Here is an 18255-nt window from a genome sequence, read left to right as displayed (position 1 = left end):
AGGGCCTGGGGAGATCTCCACACAGGACTAAGCTCTCTCTCATGTACTGTTTCCCAGTCTTCTGTGCTTCTTTATGCACAAACAGGAGTATATCCCAGCATTTCCCTTAGGTGAACTTAATCTGAAAATTCTTCTGCTCTGGAGAAAGACCCTTTTAGGATTTTCAACTCTTTCTGCTGCAAGTACCTACTGAAAAGTCTGAGAAGCTCCTCCATAGCTTATGGGTAATGCTTCATCTTCTCCCTGTCAGGACCTATACAACATACCCATCCTATTTACCAAAACAGGGTAAAAGCTTTGGTCCTAGAACTGAAAAAAAAAGTCTTTTTTTTTTCCCCAGCCACTACAGGTACTAGAATGTTTGACAATTCAAATAGCTGACTTAAAAGGTTAAGGCTTCTTATCTTTACCCAGGCCACAAGACTTGTGTTGTACTTTCAACACAGCCATATCCACAGCTTTGCTGTCTGGCAGAGGAACATGGGGCAAGCATGCTGTGCAAGATGGCTGCAAGCATGTGGGAACTGACAGTGGTCAAAGATGAATTTCTAGGTTTCAAGCAGCAGAGCCTGTGGGAATGCTTACTTTCCCACACTGGCCTGTGATTGTGAGGAGGAATCGAAAACAATCCTTGGGAGGTGAAAAACGGTTAGCAGGTGGTGTTTTTCTAACTTGTTGTTTACTTGTAAAAAACAGTTGAGGGCTGTTGGCTGTAAACCACCAATCATATTTATTGTACTGAAACACTGGATAAAAAAGAATGTGCAGGCTTGATAGAACAATGTCAGGGTCCTGAACATATTCTTCACCTCCTGGAGGATTGCCTGGACTCAGGTCCAGCTTAAGTAATAAAGGTGTTTGGCTATGAGAAACCTCAACAACATTGGCCTTATCATAGCTAAGGGTCTCACCCTTGGTCCCTGCCTGAGCTAGCACAGCCATGCCTGGCCGTGTCCCTGTCTGGCCATGTACCCTGCTATCTAAATCCTCATCCTGACCTGCTCTGATCTTTGTACTTAGGTACTTCAGGACTGCTCCTCTGCTGGCGAGGCCACTGCCCCTACCTGCCCTGCTGTGACTCATCTTCCTGCTTCCTCTCTCTTTCCAGGCAGCCTGTCCTTGCTGCCCCTAACAAAGGGCCCACTTGGCCCTCCTTGCCCCTCTCTCTAGCAGGCAGAGACTGTTTCCCATCTACCAGCATGGAAAGAATAATTTCTGAAAATATCTGCAGGCTGTAGAAGCCTTTAATATCCGAGATGCTAAATATCAGGGCAACCAAGTCTTCGCACTTGCTCCTTTTATCCACACTCCAACCAAGTCCCACAGGAATCTACACTCAGGCCTGTTTCTATGTTGTTGATTTGTGTTTGGTATTTTGCGAGTTTTTTACCCCATTTGGAACAGCCATGTCATTTTTGTGTCCTTCTACACTCCTATCTCCTTGCCCAGACACAGCCTGAACCCATCCCTCCTGAAGTTGCTCCTGTCCAGCCTGCAGGCCACAGCAGATAAGAAGGATAAGTAGGCTGTGAGGATCTTGCTGGAGACATGAAGGCCTTCAACTAGAGGCTTCCAAAGCAAAAACAATTTGACAACTTAGAAGACTCATAACATTCTTTTCCCCAGTATTACTTGTTTAATTACCATTTGCACCAGTACATCTTATGCTTTATATACATATATCTTTAATTTTTGTTTCTTCAGCTTTTCAAATACATAATATATTATCTCCAGAATACTAAGACAATACAGAAGAGGCTCCTATTTAATTGTTAATTGGTGCCATGAACTTCCTTGGTTGGGGAATTGATACATACTTGAAATGACAGGACCTCACAAGGATGTGAGCAAACAAAAAGACAAAACAAAATGCCAACCCAGCAGAGTCTATGATGTTGCTTGCAGACTACAGCCACCCACAAGTTCAGGAGGCAGGGAGTTGAAGTACAGTGAGTCTGAAGGAGTGACTATGAAGGCAGGAGAGGGCTGGCAGGAGGAAACACCAAGACAGCCAGGGAATCAGGGTTAAATGACTACTTAAAATACATCCAAGAGCAGTCTGGTCCCCACTTCCACAAGTGGAACTGCAGCAGCTTTAGAGCTATTTCAAGAATGTTGCTCCCCAGAGGGATGGTCTATGTGAAACTGTCTCCAAAATGCCCTCACTGTAGCCAGACAAAAATGACAAAAGACCTTTGCCAATACAAGGTGCATACGTCTAACTACTCTTTTTAAAACCTCACCAGAAAATTTTTGCCCAAAGGGAAACATTTCCTTGTGAAGGTGTGCTAGAGACACAAAAGTGTTGCTGTGTTGAGTGTTCAAAACAGGAAGAAGCCTTCCAGCAAAGCACCAAAGCCCTAGTGTTCCAGTAACTGGATACAGCTGTCCAAGAGTCACTGAGACCCCAGCTAGTGTTCCGGCTTCTGCACCAGCATGAAGGGTAGCAATTCAGCATTGTGAGGGTTCCAGCCTGCCCTGTGAGTTTGCCCAGAGTAATTAACAGACTTATAGCCCAGATCACATCCACAGCTGCTGATGATGTAGTGTCCACAATGAAGGGCCTCTGGAAACTCTCCCAATGAAAAAAAGTAGAAAGTCATGGCTTTTTACCTCTTTCTAACTCCCTTAACCACGCAGGAAATAGAGGGGGTTTGGACACATTAAAAGTAATAATTAAAAAAATCTAAGTTCCAATAACCAGCTCACATCCCTGAAAGTTGGACTCAGAAGAAAAGTCATAATAAGGAACACAGGTGGGAGAATTTTGCTCCCACAGATCTCAGGATTGAGCCTACTATACATTTCTTGCTCAAATGAGTGAGTTGAAAAGGAGAAGGAGACTGTCCCTTCATCACAGAGTAATCTATTGTCCCATCATAATTCTTACTGTAGATATGCAATACTTGTAACACAGTGCCAAGTCACAACACAAGGCCAGGGCTCAGGATAGTGACGCAGGAACATGAAATGCTGAGTGGTGACAATCACCTGGTTGTCATCTAGTGCAAGTAACTACCAAATTGTAAAAACAGGGAGCTTTTTTCTTAAAGCTATTTCCAGTTAAAACAGCTCAGTGACAGTGAGGCCTTTGCCTGGGGAGAAAGGAGTTAAAATGAAAGAAGTTCCTCCAGTGAACCTGCAAGCCAAATCAGGAGCCTCGAGATGGGGTGCCCACCTGGAGCTACAGCGCACGGGCAGCAGGTCCGCTCAAGGACTTGCACGACTCCTCCCACAGGAGCATGAGGACATGCAGCACTACCAAGAATTGCACCAAGGACAGGAGAGTAGTGTGTGCATGGGGAGGGTCACTCCTCACCACAGATGTCATTAATCCAAGAGGATTTTGTGTTGAGGCAAGATCTATATATCCTTGGAGGTTCCATTTAGCAGGTGTAGCCAAATGCAGCTGTCCTCAGCACCGCAAGCTGTAGGGGCTGCAGTCACTACTGAAAGCAGCCACAAAAAGCAACAGCCTAGCCAGAGAAAATGTGAAGGACAAGGAACCCAGAGGCACCTACCCAGCCTCCTCCTGTACCCACTTTCTTCAAGATTCTTGCTTTCCCTGTATGGAAAGACAGGGAAAAAGAGCTAGGATGTACCATGTAATGGCCAAGTGGATGAAGGAGATAAGGCTACCTCTTTCCTCCCTGCCCATCTTGGGAGGAGTCAGTATGTTCTCTTTAGCTTCAGTGGGATCAAAAATAGGAAGTTTAAGTGAAGATCTGATCTAAAAATGAAGGATTGTCCCAATTTGATTGAAGACTAGAGAGGTTTGTACCCCCTCTGATCCCATTTGGTGCCTCTAGATCATCAATTTGTCCCATTCCACTGCTTTGATCATTCAGAACTGGACCCAGTTGGACTGCTGAGGAGCCTGATTGGGAACAGCACTGAAACAAAAAAAAGGAAAATCAAATGAGCAGATCCAGTAAGACTTCTTAACTTCTGGTTCTTCCCACACTCATCAGGACACTACCCTTCCTGTGTCCCATTTATCACAATTTACCTGGATGCAGTGCTGAAGTCACCCCAGAGGTCTGTGGTAGCTGATACTGGTGCCTTGGATGCAGCTGCAGGAGCATCTAAGTCTAAAAGAATATCTAAGGCAAAAGAGAGAGAAAAAAATACATCAACTTATCCAGAAAACTCTGCAGGCATTTTAACCATCACCTTAAACGAACTCCTGGATGCAGGGGCGGAAAATCTTTGAAGGGACTCCAGCTTTCCCTGCAGAAGTCAGACTTTTGAGGGGTTTGTTATAACAGCATCTCCTTTTGCTGAATGTGCACACCTCCAGCTGACACTGCAAGGGTACATTGTCTTCAGGAACTATTCAGTCTTCACTCAGCACACCACATGGTACGTTTGTCACTTACTACCTCTCCCAGCAGACAGAAGGCTCAGACTCAACCCAAGCTCAGCAATCGGTACAGCTGCCAGACAGACACCACCTTAACAGTACAGACCACACTGGGACCACATGAGCCCTGCTCAGAAGCTTGTGGCTTCTTCTCACTCAAACCTGTGGACAGCACTGCTGAAGTCTCTGCCTTCACCAAGGGATCATCAGCTCTCCAGACATCTCTGCATGGCCACACTTTTAGCACAGTATCCAGAAGACTGCAGGAACCTCTTTGTTGCAGAATCACAGGATGATTTAAGTTGGAAGGGACCTCCAAAGATGATCTCATATAACCCCACTATCACACTTACGAGCAGGGACATCTTGCACTAAATCAGGTTACTCAAAGCCCCATCCAATGTGGTCTTGAATACTTCCAGTGAAGGGGTATCCACTGCTTCTCTGGGCAACCTGTTCCAGGGTTTCACCACCCTCATGGTAAAAATCCTTCTTTATATCAAATCTAAATCAACACTCAGTTTAAGCCTTTACCCCAGTAAAAAGTCTTTCTCTGTCTTTCATACAAGCTCTCTTTACATAGTGAAAGATCTCCCCAGAGCCTCATCCTCTCCAGGCTAAACAACCCCAACTCTCAGTCTTTCTTCACCATTCCAGTCTTCTGACCATTCTCATGGCCCTCCTCTGGACTCAGTATAACAGGTCCAGATCTTTCTTGCACTGGGGACACCGGAGCTGCCAAAGAGACCCAAACCCTTGGGACACACCATATCTCAGAGGGCACTGCTGGCACTAAGCTGACCACAGGTTTGCTGAAGCAGCACCTGCCAGTGCCTTACAAACTATTGGCTCAGTGCTAAGGTTTCCTTACCTGCATTGCTGGCATTACTGGATTTCTGCACAGGTGGTGGTGTGACATGGTTGGCAATGGCTGTGGAAGAAGGGGGAGGTATAGGAGGGACTGCAGTTTTGCCTCCTGGTGGGGGTGGCAGCAGGCTTAGGCCCCCTGATCCAGACACACGGGGCTTGGCTGCTCCTCCTTTCTTTGATGTCATGTTCTGTATTTAATAAATAAATAAATAAATAAGTAAATAAAGTGTAAAGAAGAGTCTCTATTGGCACATCCAGAGAAAGAAACAGGGTAAACTGGTCTGCTTACCCCAATGTTTAATTTGATGGTCTGCCCTTCCTTAAACCCTAAGTCTAATTTTGGACGTGTGTCAGCTTCCTGGGACTCCTTGGAGATTTCAGTCTCCTGCTTCACCCACCTAAACAGAAGAGAAGAAAACGTGAGACCCTGTGGCAAAGAGGAACAGTGTTTTAGAAAAATGTGTGTTTTCTCTCTCTCAATCCCACCAAACTACCTTGCCTTGTCGAACCAGCTACCTGCCCTACTCCTGGTGTCTCACAGCACAAAGCTGGGACCACCACAAACCCAAGAGGCTGTTTAACACTGCACCTGGAGCATCACAGGACCTAAGCTTAAGACTTACAGATCTGACCCTGAAGGAGTTCCCAGCTTGCATGACAGCTGGCAGCACACACAAGTGTCCCTTGCCAGAGCAGGGCTTCAGGGCCACCCCAAGGAAACCTGTGCTAAATGAACATGCACCACCACCCACCACGTTCTACAGGCCGGAAGAAAGCAAGCATTCTAGAAAAGCAAAACTCACTTGAAGTGATCCTGCAAAGAGACGTTGAAGTCAAAGGCATCACCCCGATCCGTGAAGCCAATGCCTATAAAAGCACTTCGTCCTAACAAGGAGACAGGAGGAGTCACTGGAGGTGCTCTACAACTGGGCCACAAATACCTCCCCTTGTCTTAAACTACTCTGTGCCACCTCTCTGACACACCTGCAGCTGGATGCCAGCAGCTCACAGCAGTTCATTGTCCCTAGCCTTCAGGATGCACCCTTCTTCCCATAGGGTGTGCTTGGAAACCAAATGTTCCTTCCCAGCCCAGCCCTTGGACCCTGTGCAATGCAGAGAACCTCCTCTGTTTGCCTTGCCCTCAGACCCCTCCAGGCATACCACCTGGCCTTTTCAGCATTCCCAACACTATTTTCATCCTCCTGGCACACTCCCAGCTCCACCTGAGTCTCTTCCACCTCTAGCACTTGGCACGTACATTGGCCCCTAACTCACCAGTCCCATCCTGAATTCGAATGACGAAGTAGCGGCTGGAATCCGCCACAGTCTCCACTGCAATGCCGGGGTATTGATCTATGGGAGCCTGGGCAAAAAGTTCTCCTGCAGACAAAGAATCAGCTGTTAAGAAGAGAGAGACCCCTTCCTAAAGCATGGCCAGGGCTGCCATGCACAGCTCTGGGCAGGCTCAGAAACACAGGCTCACAGGCAGCAATCACAGTCACAGCCTTCCCTTACCTGAAACCTTATCCTCCAGTTTTATGTAAGCAGTTTTGCCTTTGGAGGTGACACGAAGCCGCCCTGTCCAGTCTGGATGGTCCAGTTTCCAGTCAGATGCCCTGAAAGGAAGAGCAGCTCATCACTATCAACCTCTCCAATTCTGCCCAGCCACCTCAGCAGAAGTCTCTGTTCCCAAACCCTCAACCCCTGCAGCTGCCTCATTCCACTTCCCTCCTCAGATAAGACATGGGGTCTCAGCTCCTCTCTTGTTGCTGCCAATTGATACACGACTCTGACTGGCATCTCTGGGCAAAGAGAAAGAGACACAGTCCAGAGAGCATCAACTGCTCATCTCTATAAGCTTACAAAAGATGGGAGACAGAAGCCCAGAAAATCACTTGAACAGGAAATCCACCAAAGTGACTTTTGAGCATTGGGAAGACCCCAAATAATTAATTAGCAACATGCTGAAAAGACACTCCATTATTCTACCCTATTGTTGTAAAATAACACTGACTACTTCTGAGCCCAGAGGCAGCTGACTTACACCAGGCAAAATACACACACAGACATTTGGACTGACCCATCACACTCTTTGCCAGATTCTTGTGAAGGGAAAAAAAAAAAAAAAAAAAATAAAAGGAAAGAGAAAAAACCCAACCTACAGCATCACACAATATTCTGAGTTGGAAGAGACCCTCAAGAATCACTGAATCCAACTCCTGGCCCTGCACAGGACACTCCAAAAACGACAACATGTGCCTGAGAGCATTGTCCAAACGCTTCCTGAACTCTGGCAGGCTCGGTGCTGTAAAATCTACAGGATTTTATAACTGGAAACAAACATCGCTGGCCAGGCACAACATCCGCCTACAGTCTGTCAGGTTCAGGGAGTACACAAACCCGCTCCTCCGGCAGGCCTGCGGGCACATCCTACAAAGTCACACTCTGCTGCTTTTGGCTGACCAGAGGGCATTCCTAACTGCTGGTCCTGCGGCCTCTACTTAAAAAATCACCCCGAATTCCTCCTGCTTTCCTCCCCGCCACTGCCAGAGCCACCAGGCCAAACCCAACGTGCCGATAGGGCACATCAGCGTCACATCCCAGGGAGCCCAGGGAACCGGGAGCAGACGTCAGCTCTGCCTGGGAGAGCCCGCTGCGCCCTCACCTCCTGCCCCTGCTTAACAGAGCAGCGCCTGCTCCTCCAGGGCACGGAGCGGAGGCTCCTCTGCCCACCAGAGGCAATTCCAGCCGGCGGCTCCTCCAGACTCGGCTGGGGGCGGCTCGGGGGATGGCCGGACCGGCTGGCGAGCACAGGACGCGGCTTTGCCGAGGGGCGAGGCCGGGGCACGGCTGGCACAGCCCAGGCGCCGGCTGTCCTGCGGGCACGGGCTGAGGCGGAACGGGCCGCCCCGGGGCGATGGCGGGCGCCGCACGCTCCCTCACCTGTACCCGCGGTTGGAGGTGCGCGGCGGGATGCGGTAGACGTTGACATCGGGCTTCACGCAGAGAACGGACTCGTACTCCAGCTCGGCCGCCGCCATGTCGGCCGCGAAGCCCGGCCAGGAGCGAGCGGCGGGAGCCTAGTGACCAGCGGCGCTGCCCACCGCCATCTTTGGTGAGGGCAGACACCGCCTGGGGGCGCCGGCGCGGCCGGGCCGGACGCGAGCCACGTCACTGAAGCGGATGGAGCCATCTTGGATGCGGGCAGCGGGGGCGGGAGGGCGCCATCTTGGAGCCGCCCCTGACACAGCAGCGGCGGCCGGCGCCATCTTGGGGCCTGGCAGGTGCCGCGGCGGGGCGGGCGCCGCCATCTTTGTTTGGGGCGCCATGGCCGTGCCCGGGGGCGGCGGGCGGGATGGCGGGAGCAGCTGTAGGATTGTGCCGCCTCACGGTGTCGACCTGCTCGTCTGCATCCCCCGGGACTGCTCCCCTGCCGCCCTGGGCAGACCTGGGGGGTTAAGTGTTAGTGTTGGTTCTGCGCAGGCTCAAAAGGAAGCGCGGTGCAAAGCACGACAGGTTTTGCTGCTGGAGGCGATGGAAATGCCCAGCTATGCAAAGCTTAGTTTCAGGAGTGAGTCTTCCCACGAAATGTGCCCAAAGTAAGGGTGTAGGTGCTAGTTTATTTATCAATAATGACAAGGCTGGCAGCGTTTAAACCATTATTTTAATGGCGGCTTCTCAGTGGGGACTGGTGTTTAGTGCCCTGCAGCGCCCTGTGACTGAGTCTCAAAAAGTACCAATGTTTACCCTGAAAAGTGGAAGAAAAGGCAAAAGAAAAAGTTTAAAATTACATAGAGCCATGTCTAAGCATTCCACGTCAAGCATTGGAACATTGTGTAGGGGGTGGTGGAGTCAACCATCCCTGAAGGTGTTGAGGCAAAAATAATCAAAATAATCACTACATTTGACATTTTGGGGTTTGGGGTCTGTTGTTGTGGTGGTGATGGGTTTTTTCTTTGTTTGTTTGCTTTTGGAGGCTGTTTGTTTTGTTTGTTTGTTTGTTTTCCCAGTGGGGAGTAGCATTAGTTAATACAGAGCCATTCCCAGCCATGGCTGTCTAGTCATCATTTTCTATATTTTTTCTTGTTCTATAACTTTAAGATCAAGGACCAGTACAGCATTCAGAATTCAGGAAGAAAATTATACTTACCTTTTAGATAGAGTTGCTTGTTTACCTAATTTTTCATTAGAACTTCCTGCAGCAACTACTAAATTTTTTCATTGAGCACTAATAACTTACCAGGAGTGCACCCCTCCGTGTGCGTAGTTACGGTTGCTTTTCCAAGTTCAATGATTCACAATTAGCAGAATTAAATTTCACCTCCCTCTTTACAGTGCTGCTGTCATTCAGCGTGCCACAGTCCTCCTACAGTCCCTCCAGAAGGAGAGCACCTCGGATGAGGGAGTGGCAAAGGGCCAACTAGTATAAGGCATGTGAGGGAAGACTCACAAGCAGCACCAGAACGGTAGGAGTTCATCTTCCATTCAATTCCATTGAGACTTAACCAGTAGAGAACACGACATTCTTCTGCTTGGTTCAAACAAGCAACTCTGGAACAAAAAATTACAACGCACTGCCAATAATCACTGAGGTATAAATATTTATTTATTTATTACTTCTTTTTTTTTTTTTTTTTTTTCAGGATTCAGCAGAGAGGTTGAAATCTTGAAATAGAAAATATTTAACCCGGCGGATAGAACTGGTTAAGGACCTTCCTGCAAAGCAGGGCTTGACTGGCAGGTCCCATGGTGGTAATCAGCTGTGTCCCTCAGCCAAGAGGAGCCCACAGGGGTAAGGTGCTATCAGCACTGCCTGTCTGGACCCAAGGAGTCTCCCTGGCAGGATGGCAGCTGAGAATAAGATGGAGCTACAGGAATTTTCCTGGCAGGCTGCTGACAGCCTGTCTATCTTTGTGGGTACAGCTCAGCCCTAGCATGTCTTCCTTTTTCTGGTTTTGTGTTGGAGGCAGCATCTGTGTCTTTCACAGACACACTCAGGAGCAGGAGTCTGCTCTGTCACGGTTCATTTTTCAGACCAAAACCAAAATACTGAGGCTGATTCTTGTATGTCTGGGCTTTGTCATTTCTGTTAGCAGTCTTGATTTCCCAAATTGTGAGGGGTGAGGGGGAACCCCCTTGTTAAACATTAAAAATGCCTTGCCCTGGAAGTCTTCCTTTTTTATTGTCTTGCCACATTTTGTGCAAGTTAGCATTTCAGTTAATCACTTCTTTTTGTCAGTCAAGTTCCTTTTTAAAAAATAGAGTTATAATAGACCCTGAAAAGTAAAAAGCAGATTAAAATCCTTTCATTATGACCAGTCATGGTTTGCTGAGCACAGTGTTCTGTACTTGATGAAGTAAACTGTCTCAAGCTGGGACAGACAGAAGCTGCTCTGGATTGGTAAGAATCCTAGAAATGGGATTACCTAGATGAACGTGCTGACATGGTAAGGCATAGAAGTGGCTACAAGACAATAACAGATCAGACATTTCACAGCGACCTGGCAGGGTTTGGACTTCCAGCAAAGGTTACACTGTGTCAACAGGCAAGATGTCATTCAGTTGTGTTACAGAATATAGTAAAGTATATGTCTGTGATTATCATTCCTGTGCTTTCTATTAGTATTTTATTTAGAGCACTATTTTATTTTTACAGTATTGAGAAACTTCCTGTGGTTTGACTCTCTATTTTATGAGCAGATGATATCTAAATCTTGAAATGATATTCAAATGAGTCATTTTATCAGGGTGAAAGAACACACTTGGCACACACATGCGCACGCAGGAAGAAAAGTGCAGTTCCTAAAATGTAATGCGAAAGTTTTTTCAGTCACTCCAGAGACAGGATTGATGGTACTTGCTCCAACACACTGAAATAACTGCTTCACTCAGGTAGGCATCATAAGCTGGAGAATTTTGCTTTCTTCATCTACTTGCCATTTATTATTCTTCACTCCTGAAAACCTCTCTCCCTCCTCCAGTTCCCCCTTCCATTTTCAAACCACATTGCAGCCCTTTTAGCACTCTGGGAAACATAGTGTGGGCAGTATTCTCTATTTGATTCATCCCTCAGTTTGCTTTGGAGTAGGACTTGCATTACTATTTTACAGCATTCCTTGTTTCCCTATCCTCTTCCTACCATTTTCTGTAGCTGTATAGGAGGCAGCAGGGTTCAACTCTTGCAGCACTCTTCACCAGTTGTCCCTCTAAAAGTTGCTTCCACATGGATCAGCAAGACACCACAGGAAATGGAAAAAACTTGGGAGAATTTTAAATTAAGCCTCCAGCTTTTAAGTTAAGCCTTCCAGCAACTTCTTTCATAGCTTTCCTTGCAGATCACCCTCACAACTCTCTTAGCAGATGTTACCAAAAATTGATAAATCACAATGTTTGTTACAATTGTTTATCGAATTTTCTTCTTCGTAAAGCAGTTTGAACACTTGTGCATCACTCCACTTTCAGACTGCATGTTATCCAAGAATGAGATTGATGATAGGATTTTTAAGTAATATTTCTATTTAGTCCTGCATACAACAGTCTCAGACTGGCATTTAAGTACTGGCATAATAGGTTTATATCTTCTCAGTTGCTTCTTCAGGCTGTATTCAGCTCTTCCCTGTTCAGTTTCCTTGCATTTTAGTAACATTTTTTGAGACCTTGCAGCAACACAACTGCCTTCATCAATTCCGCAAGGGTTTGGTTAACAGGAATTTTATAGACAATTCTATTAATGCCTAAAGGATGAAGATTAGGAGTATTTTCTCAGTTCTGTCTTGGCTTTGCTGGTTTTCCTTCCTAAATTTATTAAGTCCAAGAATAATTGAGCAATTAACATTGTTCCTCTACTGCAGTCATAGTTTTAAAATAACAGTTAAGTGTGCTGTAGGTCAGCTTCATTGTCTTGCAGTAAGACACTACATATCTAAAATGGCTCAAGAACATTACTCTGTATTTTCATTTTTATTTGTACAAGTAAATACCTGTCTGTTCTTTTAAAATATTAATTTCTTATCTTTCACAGAATCTTAAACCATTATTGTCTTGCCTTTCTCCTGGTCAAGATAAGCTTTCCAATGAACTAGCAGACAGCTCAGAAAACATGCAGAGGAAAAGGAAGTGGTCATTGTCACTTCCCTAAAATATCCCTTAGCTGACAGAATTGATGTCCTGTCTATTCTATTTGTAATGTTCAGAAACTGAAGCAGGGTTATTTCAGAAAGACGGACATTTCTTTCTTAACTTAGATGTACTTCACCAGTTATGCCAGAAATCGCTCATTTTAAAGGAAACAGGAACTAAAAATGCCAATTTGCCTTTCTGAGGCAGGAAGTCAACTAGGAAGCACACCTGGGGACAGCATGGCCATGTGAATAGAGAGCTCCACTTTGGAGATTAAGAAGAACCAGATGGAAATCAAAGGGATGATAGAGATAGGAGAACATAACTGTACAGAGCTCCCTGTCTGAATAGCAGGCTTACATAACTTAGCCACCACAAGAATGATGAAGGTGTGCAATGGGCACACTAGTAAAATTTGTGTAGGACAATGCCTTTGTACCCTGACAGTTCTGTACTGTCACCTGACTCAGGGATGCTTCAGTAAAGATTAAGAGAAGAATTTGGGGAGGAGGATCACAGAATCACTGGGTTGGAAGAGACCTTCAAGATCGAGTCCAACCCATGCCCTAACACCTCAACTAGACCATGGCACCGAGTGCCACATCCAGTCTTTTTTTAAACACATCCAGGGATGGTGACTCCCCCACCTCCCCAGGTAGACCATTCCAGTGCTTTATCACTCTTTCTGTAAAAAACTTTTTCCTAATATCCAACCTATATTTCTCTTGGTGCAGCTTGAGACTGTGTCCTCTCGTTCTGTCAGTGGTGCTTGGAGAAAGAGACCAACCCCCACCTAACTAAAACCACCTTTCAGTTGTAGAGAGTGATAAGGTCACCTCTGAGTCTCCTTTTCTCCAGGCTAAACACCCCCAGCTCCCTCAGCTGTTCTTCACAGGTTTTGTGTTCCAAACCCCTCACCAGCCCTGTTGCCCTCCCTCTGGATGCACCCAAGTGTCTCAAGGTCCTTCCCAAACTGAGGGGCCAGAACTGGACACAATACTCAAGGTGTGGCCTCACCAGTGCCCAGTACAGGGGAAGAATGACCTCCCTCCTCCTGCTGGCCACACTATTCCTAATACAGGCCAGGATGCCATTGGCCCTCTTGGTCACCTGGGCACACTGCTGGCTCATGTTCAGCCAGCTGTCACTGTCCAGCCACACTATCCACAGCCTATAACATTGCAGGGGTTATTGTGGCCAAAATGCAGGACTCGGCACTTGGACTTTAATTAAACTTCATCCTATTAGACTCTGCCCATCCATCCAGCTGTTCCAGGTCTCTTTGCAGAGCCCTCCTACCTTCCCACAGATCAACACAGCTTAGTGTCATCTGCAAATTTACTAATGAAAGATTCAATAGCCTTATCCACGTCATCAATAAAAATACTGAACAGAACTTGCCCTAGCACAGATCCCTGAGGGACACCACTGGTGCCTGGCCACCAACTGGATGCAGCACTGTTTACCACCACTCTCTGGGCCAGCTGTATCCCCTTCCCCCTTCAAACCTAATTTAAAGCCCTCTCAGTGAGTTCTGCCAATTCATGAGCTAAAATCCTTCTACCCTTAACAGAGAGATGGACCCCATCCAGTTCCAGCAGACCAGGTGCCAAAAAAGTTGCCCCATCATCAAAGAACTCAAATTTCTGCTGGTGACACTAACCCTCAAGCCACTTGATGATGTGGGCTCTCCTATTCCTTTCATCATATTTCTCTGCCACTGAAGGGACTGAGCAGAACACCATCTGTGCTCCTGCTCTATCAGCCACTGGACCCAGTGCCCTGCAGTCCCTTTTAATTGCCCTGATGCTCCTCTTTTCAATCTCATCACTGCCAGCTTGGAGTATCAGCAGTGAGTAATAACCAGAGGGTTGAATCAGCCCATGAAGTCTCTTGGTAATATCCTATACCAGGGAGACAGCAGACCTCCCTGTGGGATGGGTCTGGTCAGCATATAGGGCCCTGTGTTCCCCTCAGAAGAGAGTCATCCACAACTACCCTTCTTTTCTTTTTAATGTCAGAGGTGGTGGTCTGACAGGTGAAGTGTAACTGAGAGGCTCACTGGGCAGATCATTTTCTTCTGCATCACGTGGCTGACCCTCTAGACGCAGGGCCTCATATGTGTTCTGAAGTGGCACCTGGGAAGGTGATGGGGGTTGGGAGGAATTTTTATTACCTCCATGAATAGGGACCCATTTCCACTCTCCTTTATCCACCTGGAGAGGTGTCCTCCATTACTTAACAGTGGGAGGCATGGGGGTCCTGTGACTCCTGGTGGGCCTTCCTCAAGGATGGAAGGGCAGAACACCAGTCTATCTCCCTTTCACTTTCCCTAATACTCCTTAGTCTTTCAACTTCCTCCCTAAATTCAGCCACCAGTGAAAGATGATTCACCTGTTCACACCGCAGGCAGGCTTCTTCTGCAATGCCCCCTGGTACCACTGATAAGCCCAAACATTCCACACAGGAAGGGGTCTGGACAGACATATCCTTTTTGGAGGCTTCTATTTGGCTACATACACTTTTACTAACTGCAGTTTTTGATTGTGTAAAAACCATTACTAACAACAACAACAACAAAACAAACAAAAAACCAAAACCCCACCAACCCCCAAACCAACCAACCAACAAAAACACAACAAACTAAAAAATCCACTAGGAGGAGCCCTGCAACCCTGCCTGCTTGCCCAGCCTGCACGAACTGCTGTGCCATGTCCCTGTGCACTGCGCTCCCTAGAGCCCTCTTTTAATCACCCCTCCCCTCTTTTAATCACCCTTCCACTCCTCGGAGGAAAGCCCCGCCCTGCACCTGCGTGGTTAACAAGAACCAAGGATGTGAATTGCTACTAATTTGCTTTCTGTTTTGTAGCTGCAGAATGTCTGAAGTCCTGGGCAATAGCAGTTCACAGGAGGAGGCTGCTCTATACTATCCATCAGAATCAATTGTCTCCATTGCTATCTTCACCATTGTTTTCATCATAGGTATCCCAGGCAATGGGTTGGTGATCTGGGTAGCTGGTTTGAAAATGAAAAGGTCTGTGAACACTATCTGGTTCCTAAACCTTGCTGTGGCTGACATAATGTGCTGCTTGGCCTTACCATTTTTCATTGTTCACTTGGCCCTTCATGAACACTGGCCCCATGGCTGGTTCCTCTGTAAAGCCATTCCATCAGTCATAATCTTCACCATGTTTGCTAGTGTCTTCCTTCTCGTGGCCATCAGCATTGATCGGTGCCTCCTGGTGATGAAACCTGTCTGGTGTCAGAACCACCGAACAGTGAAATTTATATCACTAATATGCAGTGGCATTTGGATGCTGGCCTTCATTTTCTGCTGCCCTGTCTTCTACTACCGTGAAACAAGCACTTACAATGGCAAAACAGAGTGTGGGTACAATTTTGGAGTTGATGACTACAGCGATGATCCTGTATATGGATCTGTAAATGTGTCTGCAAATGAGTTATGGGAAGACTACTCAACCTACAATGGTAGTGAACTGTGGGAATATACCGGTGAAGGTAATTATTCTGTACCCCTTGGCTCGGTGGTAATAAACATCACTAGGGCTGTCTTTGGCTTTGTGCTCCCCTTTGGCATAATGGCAGTTTGCTACGCCCTCATCGTTTTCAGAACACATGCAAATCAGTTTCACAAGCCACGCAACAGGACACTGCGAACAGTTGTGTTCGTGGTAGCTGCGTTCTTCATCTGCTGGGCTCCGTACCATGTAGTTGGGATTCTCCACATTGTACCTAATCTTGGAACAGGCCTGAGTGAGTCACTGATCCTGTGGGATCACCTCTCTACAGCACTTGCATATGCCAACAGCTGCATCAACCCCCTGCTTTATGTTTTTGTGGGACAGAACTTCAGGGCAAAGGTACGGCAGTCGGTGCGAAGAATCTTGGAAGGTGCCTTTAGTGATGAACTCACATCTTCAACCCTTCACAGAAGCCAGTCTTCAGCAGAGAAGAACATTAGCAGCACCTTGTAATGCAGGATTTCTATCACCACTGTAGAAAGAGCAAGCTATAGCGTTGCACATCAATCACTCTCTGCTCAGCAGGTGGTTTTGCTCCAATGTTTGATTAATCTCCAGGTCCAACCCAGGACACTGCCATCATTCAGCTCATTACAGATAACCCCCTTTATATCCTGACTAGAGAGATGGGAAGTTGGAAGCACCAAGAGTAATAATCTGAGGGATGACTGGAGAAGCAGAAGACATAGTATTTTAACCTACACAGACTATTTTAAGAAAGCAGGGCTGGCTACAGATTTGTGGTGGGAATCATGTAGCTAAACCTCTCAACTAAGATAAGAATGTTATTTTATTTGCATACGTCTGTATTCTACATATCCTGTCTCTGATAAAGTGCAGATAAAACTAACTTGGATATTGCTCCTTGGAAGGTAATCACATCTTTCCTCTGACTGTACTAGGGCTCTGAGGTATGTGTAAGAATATCTCAAGATTTCCCTAGAGGGTACTCCTACATTTCTTTACAGCTATGCATTAGAACAGTACTTACTCCAGTCAGCTGCATTGAACTTTTTGTGCCCTGGTAGAGGCCCAGTCTATTTCTTTGTCCTGGCAAATGCATCACTGTATGGTAGTAACTGGTCAAGGCACATGCTGTACCTATGTTCATTGGCATGTGCACACTCACTGTCTCCCCACCACTCTCTCCACTACCAGAGTCCAAAATCTTCCTTTTAGGAAGCAGTTTGAGATGGCACATAAGCAGAATTTGAGCGGTTGACCCACAGACTCATTGATGACCCAGACTGGGTGACTGCTGGACCATCAGCCATTTGGCAAAACCCTGGAACTGAGAAGTGATAACCTCCAACCTGACCCCAAGAATGTGGGGAACGACCATGTTGGCTCAGTCACATCAGGCTCTCTTCACAAGAGAGATGTGCCTCTTATGTCCTTCCAGTAGAGAAAAAGTTTCAGCCAGTCAGGCTATTTGAGGTGTTCCCAAGGTTGAATGTTCCCTGCTCCTGAAAAGCAGAAATGTATTTACTAGGTACTCTACTGAAGCAGTTTAAAATGTTATTTTGTGTTAGTTCCTCCTTAAAAGAGAAAGGCCAGCAAGTAGTACAACAAATAGACATGAAGCATTGGTAGAGTTTTCACTCTGCATGTCTTGGGTTGCAATATGTAACCAGAAGTGTGTATTCTATTTGCCATCTGTTGAAACTGACTGGGGAGGTGTTTTTCTTTATCTCTTGTATAACCCATTCCTCCTAACTTCAGGGGGAGGGGGCAGGTGTCTTCGGTTAATGGGCCAGCTGTTAAAACCAGGTGGAGGAATGTTCCTGATCTCTTCCATGACCCATCCTCCCTCCAGGGGGATATCTGCTGTTAATGAGCCATCAAGGCTCACCACATGTCTGATAACATGATCCCATTGTGAGATGCTCCATCCAGCAGAATGAGCTAAGCATTCCTATCTGAGAGTGTCCTACCTGATAAAACCTCAGAGTCAGAAGACAGCCTGTTTCCACTGGATTTCCTAGAGGAAGACTGGACCCATCTCACCACCACTGGACCCTTCTACAGGATCATGTCTACCCCAGCAGAATCACATCTGTCACTCCAGGAGGATTTATTTGGACTGCTCCCAACAACCTGACCAACAGGGTGTCAGGTCCTATTCTGACTCTGTCAGTGTTTCTAGGATTTTTTTGTTTGCTTGGGTTTTTTTGTACTACATCTGTATTTTTAATATTCCTTGTAAAGAACTGTTATTCCTATTCCCAGATCTTTCCTTGAAAGCCCCCTTAATTGCAAAATTTTAATAATTTGGAGGGAGGGGGTTTTACGTTCTCCATTCCAAGGGAAGCTCCAGCTTTCCCTGGCAGACACCTGTCTTTCCAAACCAAGACACTGCCT

At 46.7% G+C, this 18255-nt stretch overlaps 2 protein-coding genes across 2 annotated transcripts; one reads left to right on the top strand and one right to left on the bottom strand.

The window, feature by feature from the left end:
• Window positions 1-1607: 1607 nt before the first annotated feature.
• NECAP1 (NECAP endocytosis associated 1) lies at window positions 1608-8353 on the bottom strand. Its single transcript, XM_083855933.1, has 8 exons — window positions 8177-8353; window positions 6749-6849; window positions 6509-6613; window positions 6037-6118; window positions 5523-5631; window positions 5235-5421; window positions 4010-4103; window positions 1608-3893 (listed from the first exon to the last, which is right to left on the bottom strand). Exons 1-8 carry the CDS (start codon window positions 8272-8274, stop codon window positions 3845-3847), a joined length of 825 nt encoding a protein of 274 aa, XP_083712059.1. The 5' UTR covers window positions 8275-8353; the 3' UTR covers window positions 1608-3844.
• Window positions 8354-11062: 2709 nt separating this feature from the next.
• C3AR1 (complement C3a receptor 1) lies at window positions 11063-17655 on the top strand. The gene is given in 3 exon segments (XM_083855290.1): window positions 11063-11097; window positions 11099-11125; window positions 15222-17655. Coding segments are annotated over 3 exon segments (1167 nt in total). The 5' UTR covers window positions 11063-11083; the 3' UTR covers window positions 16348-17655.
• Window positions 17656-18255: the final 600 nt, after the last annotated feature.

This window comes from Zosterops lateralis, assembly GCF_965231275.1.
Source record: "Zosterops lateralis genome assembly, chromosome: 2".
Lineage (NCBI taxonomy): Eukaryota > Metazoa > Chordata > Aves > Passeriformes > Zosteropidae > Zosterops > Zosterops lateralis.
Note: the sequence above shows the minus strand (reverse complement) of the source record. Positions and strands in the feature narration are given on the sequence as shown.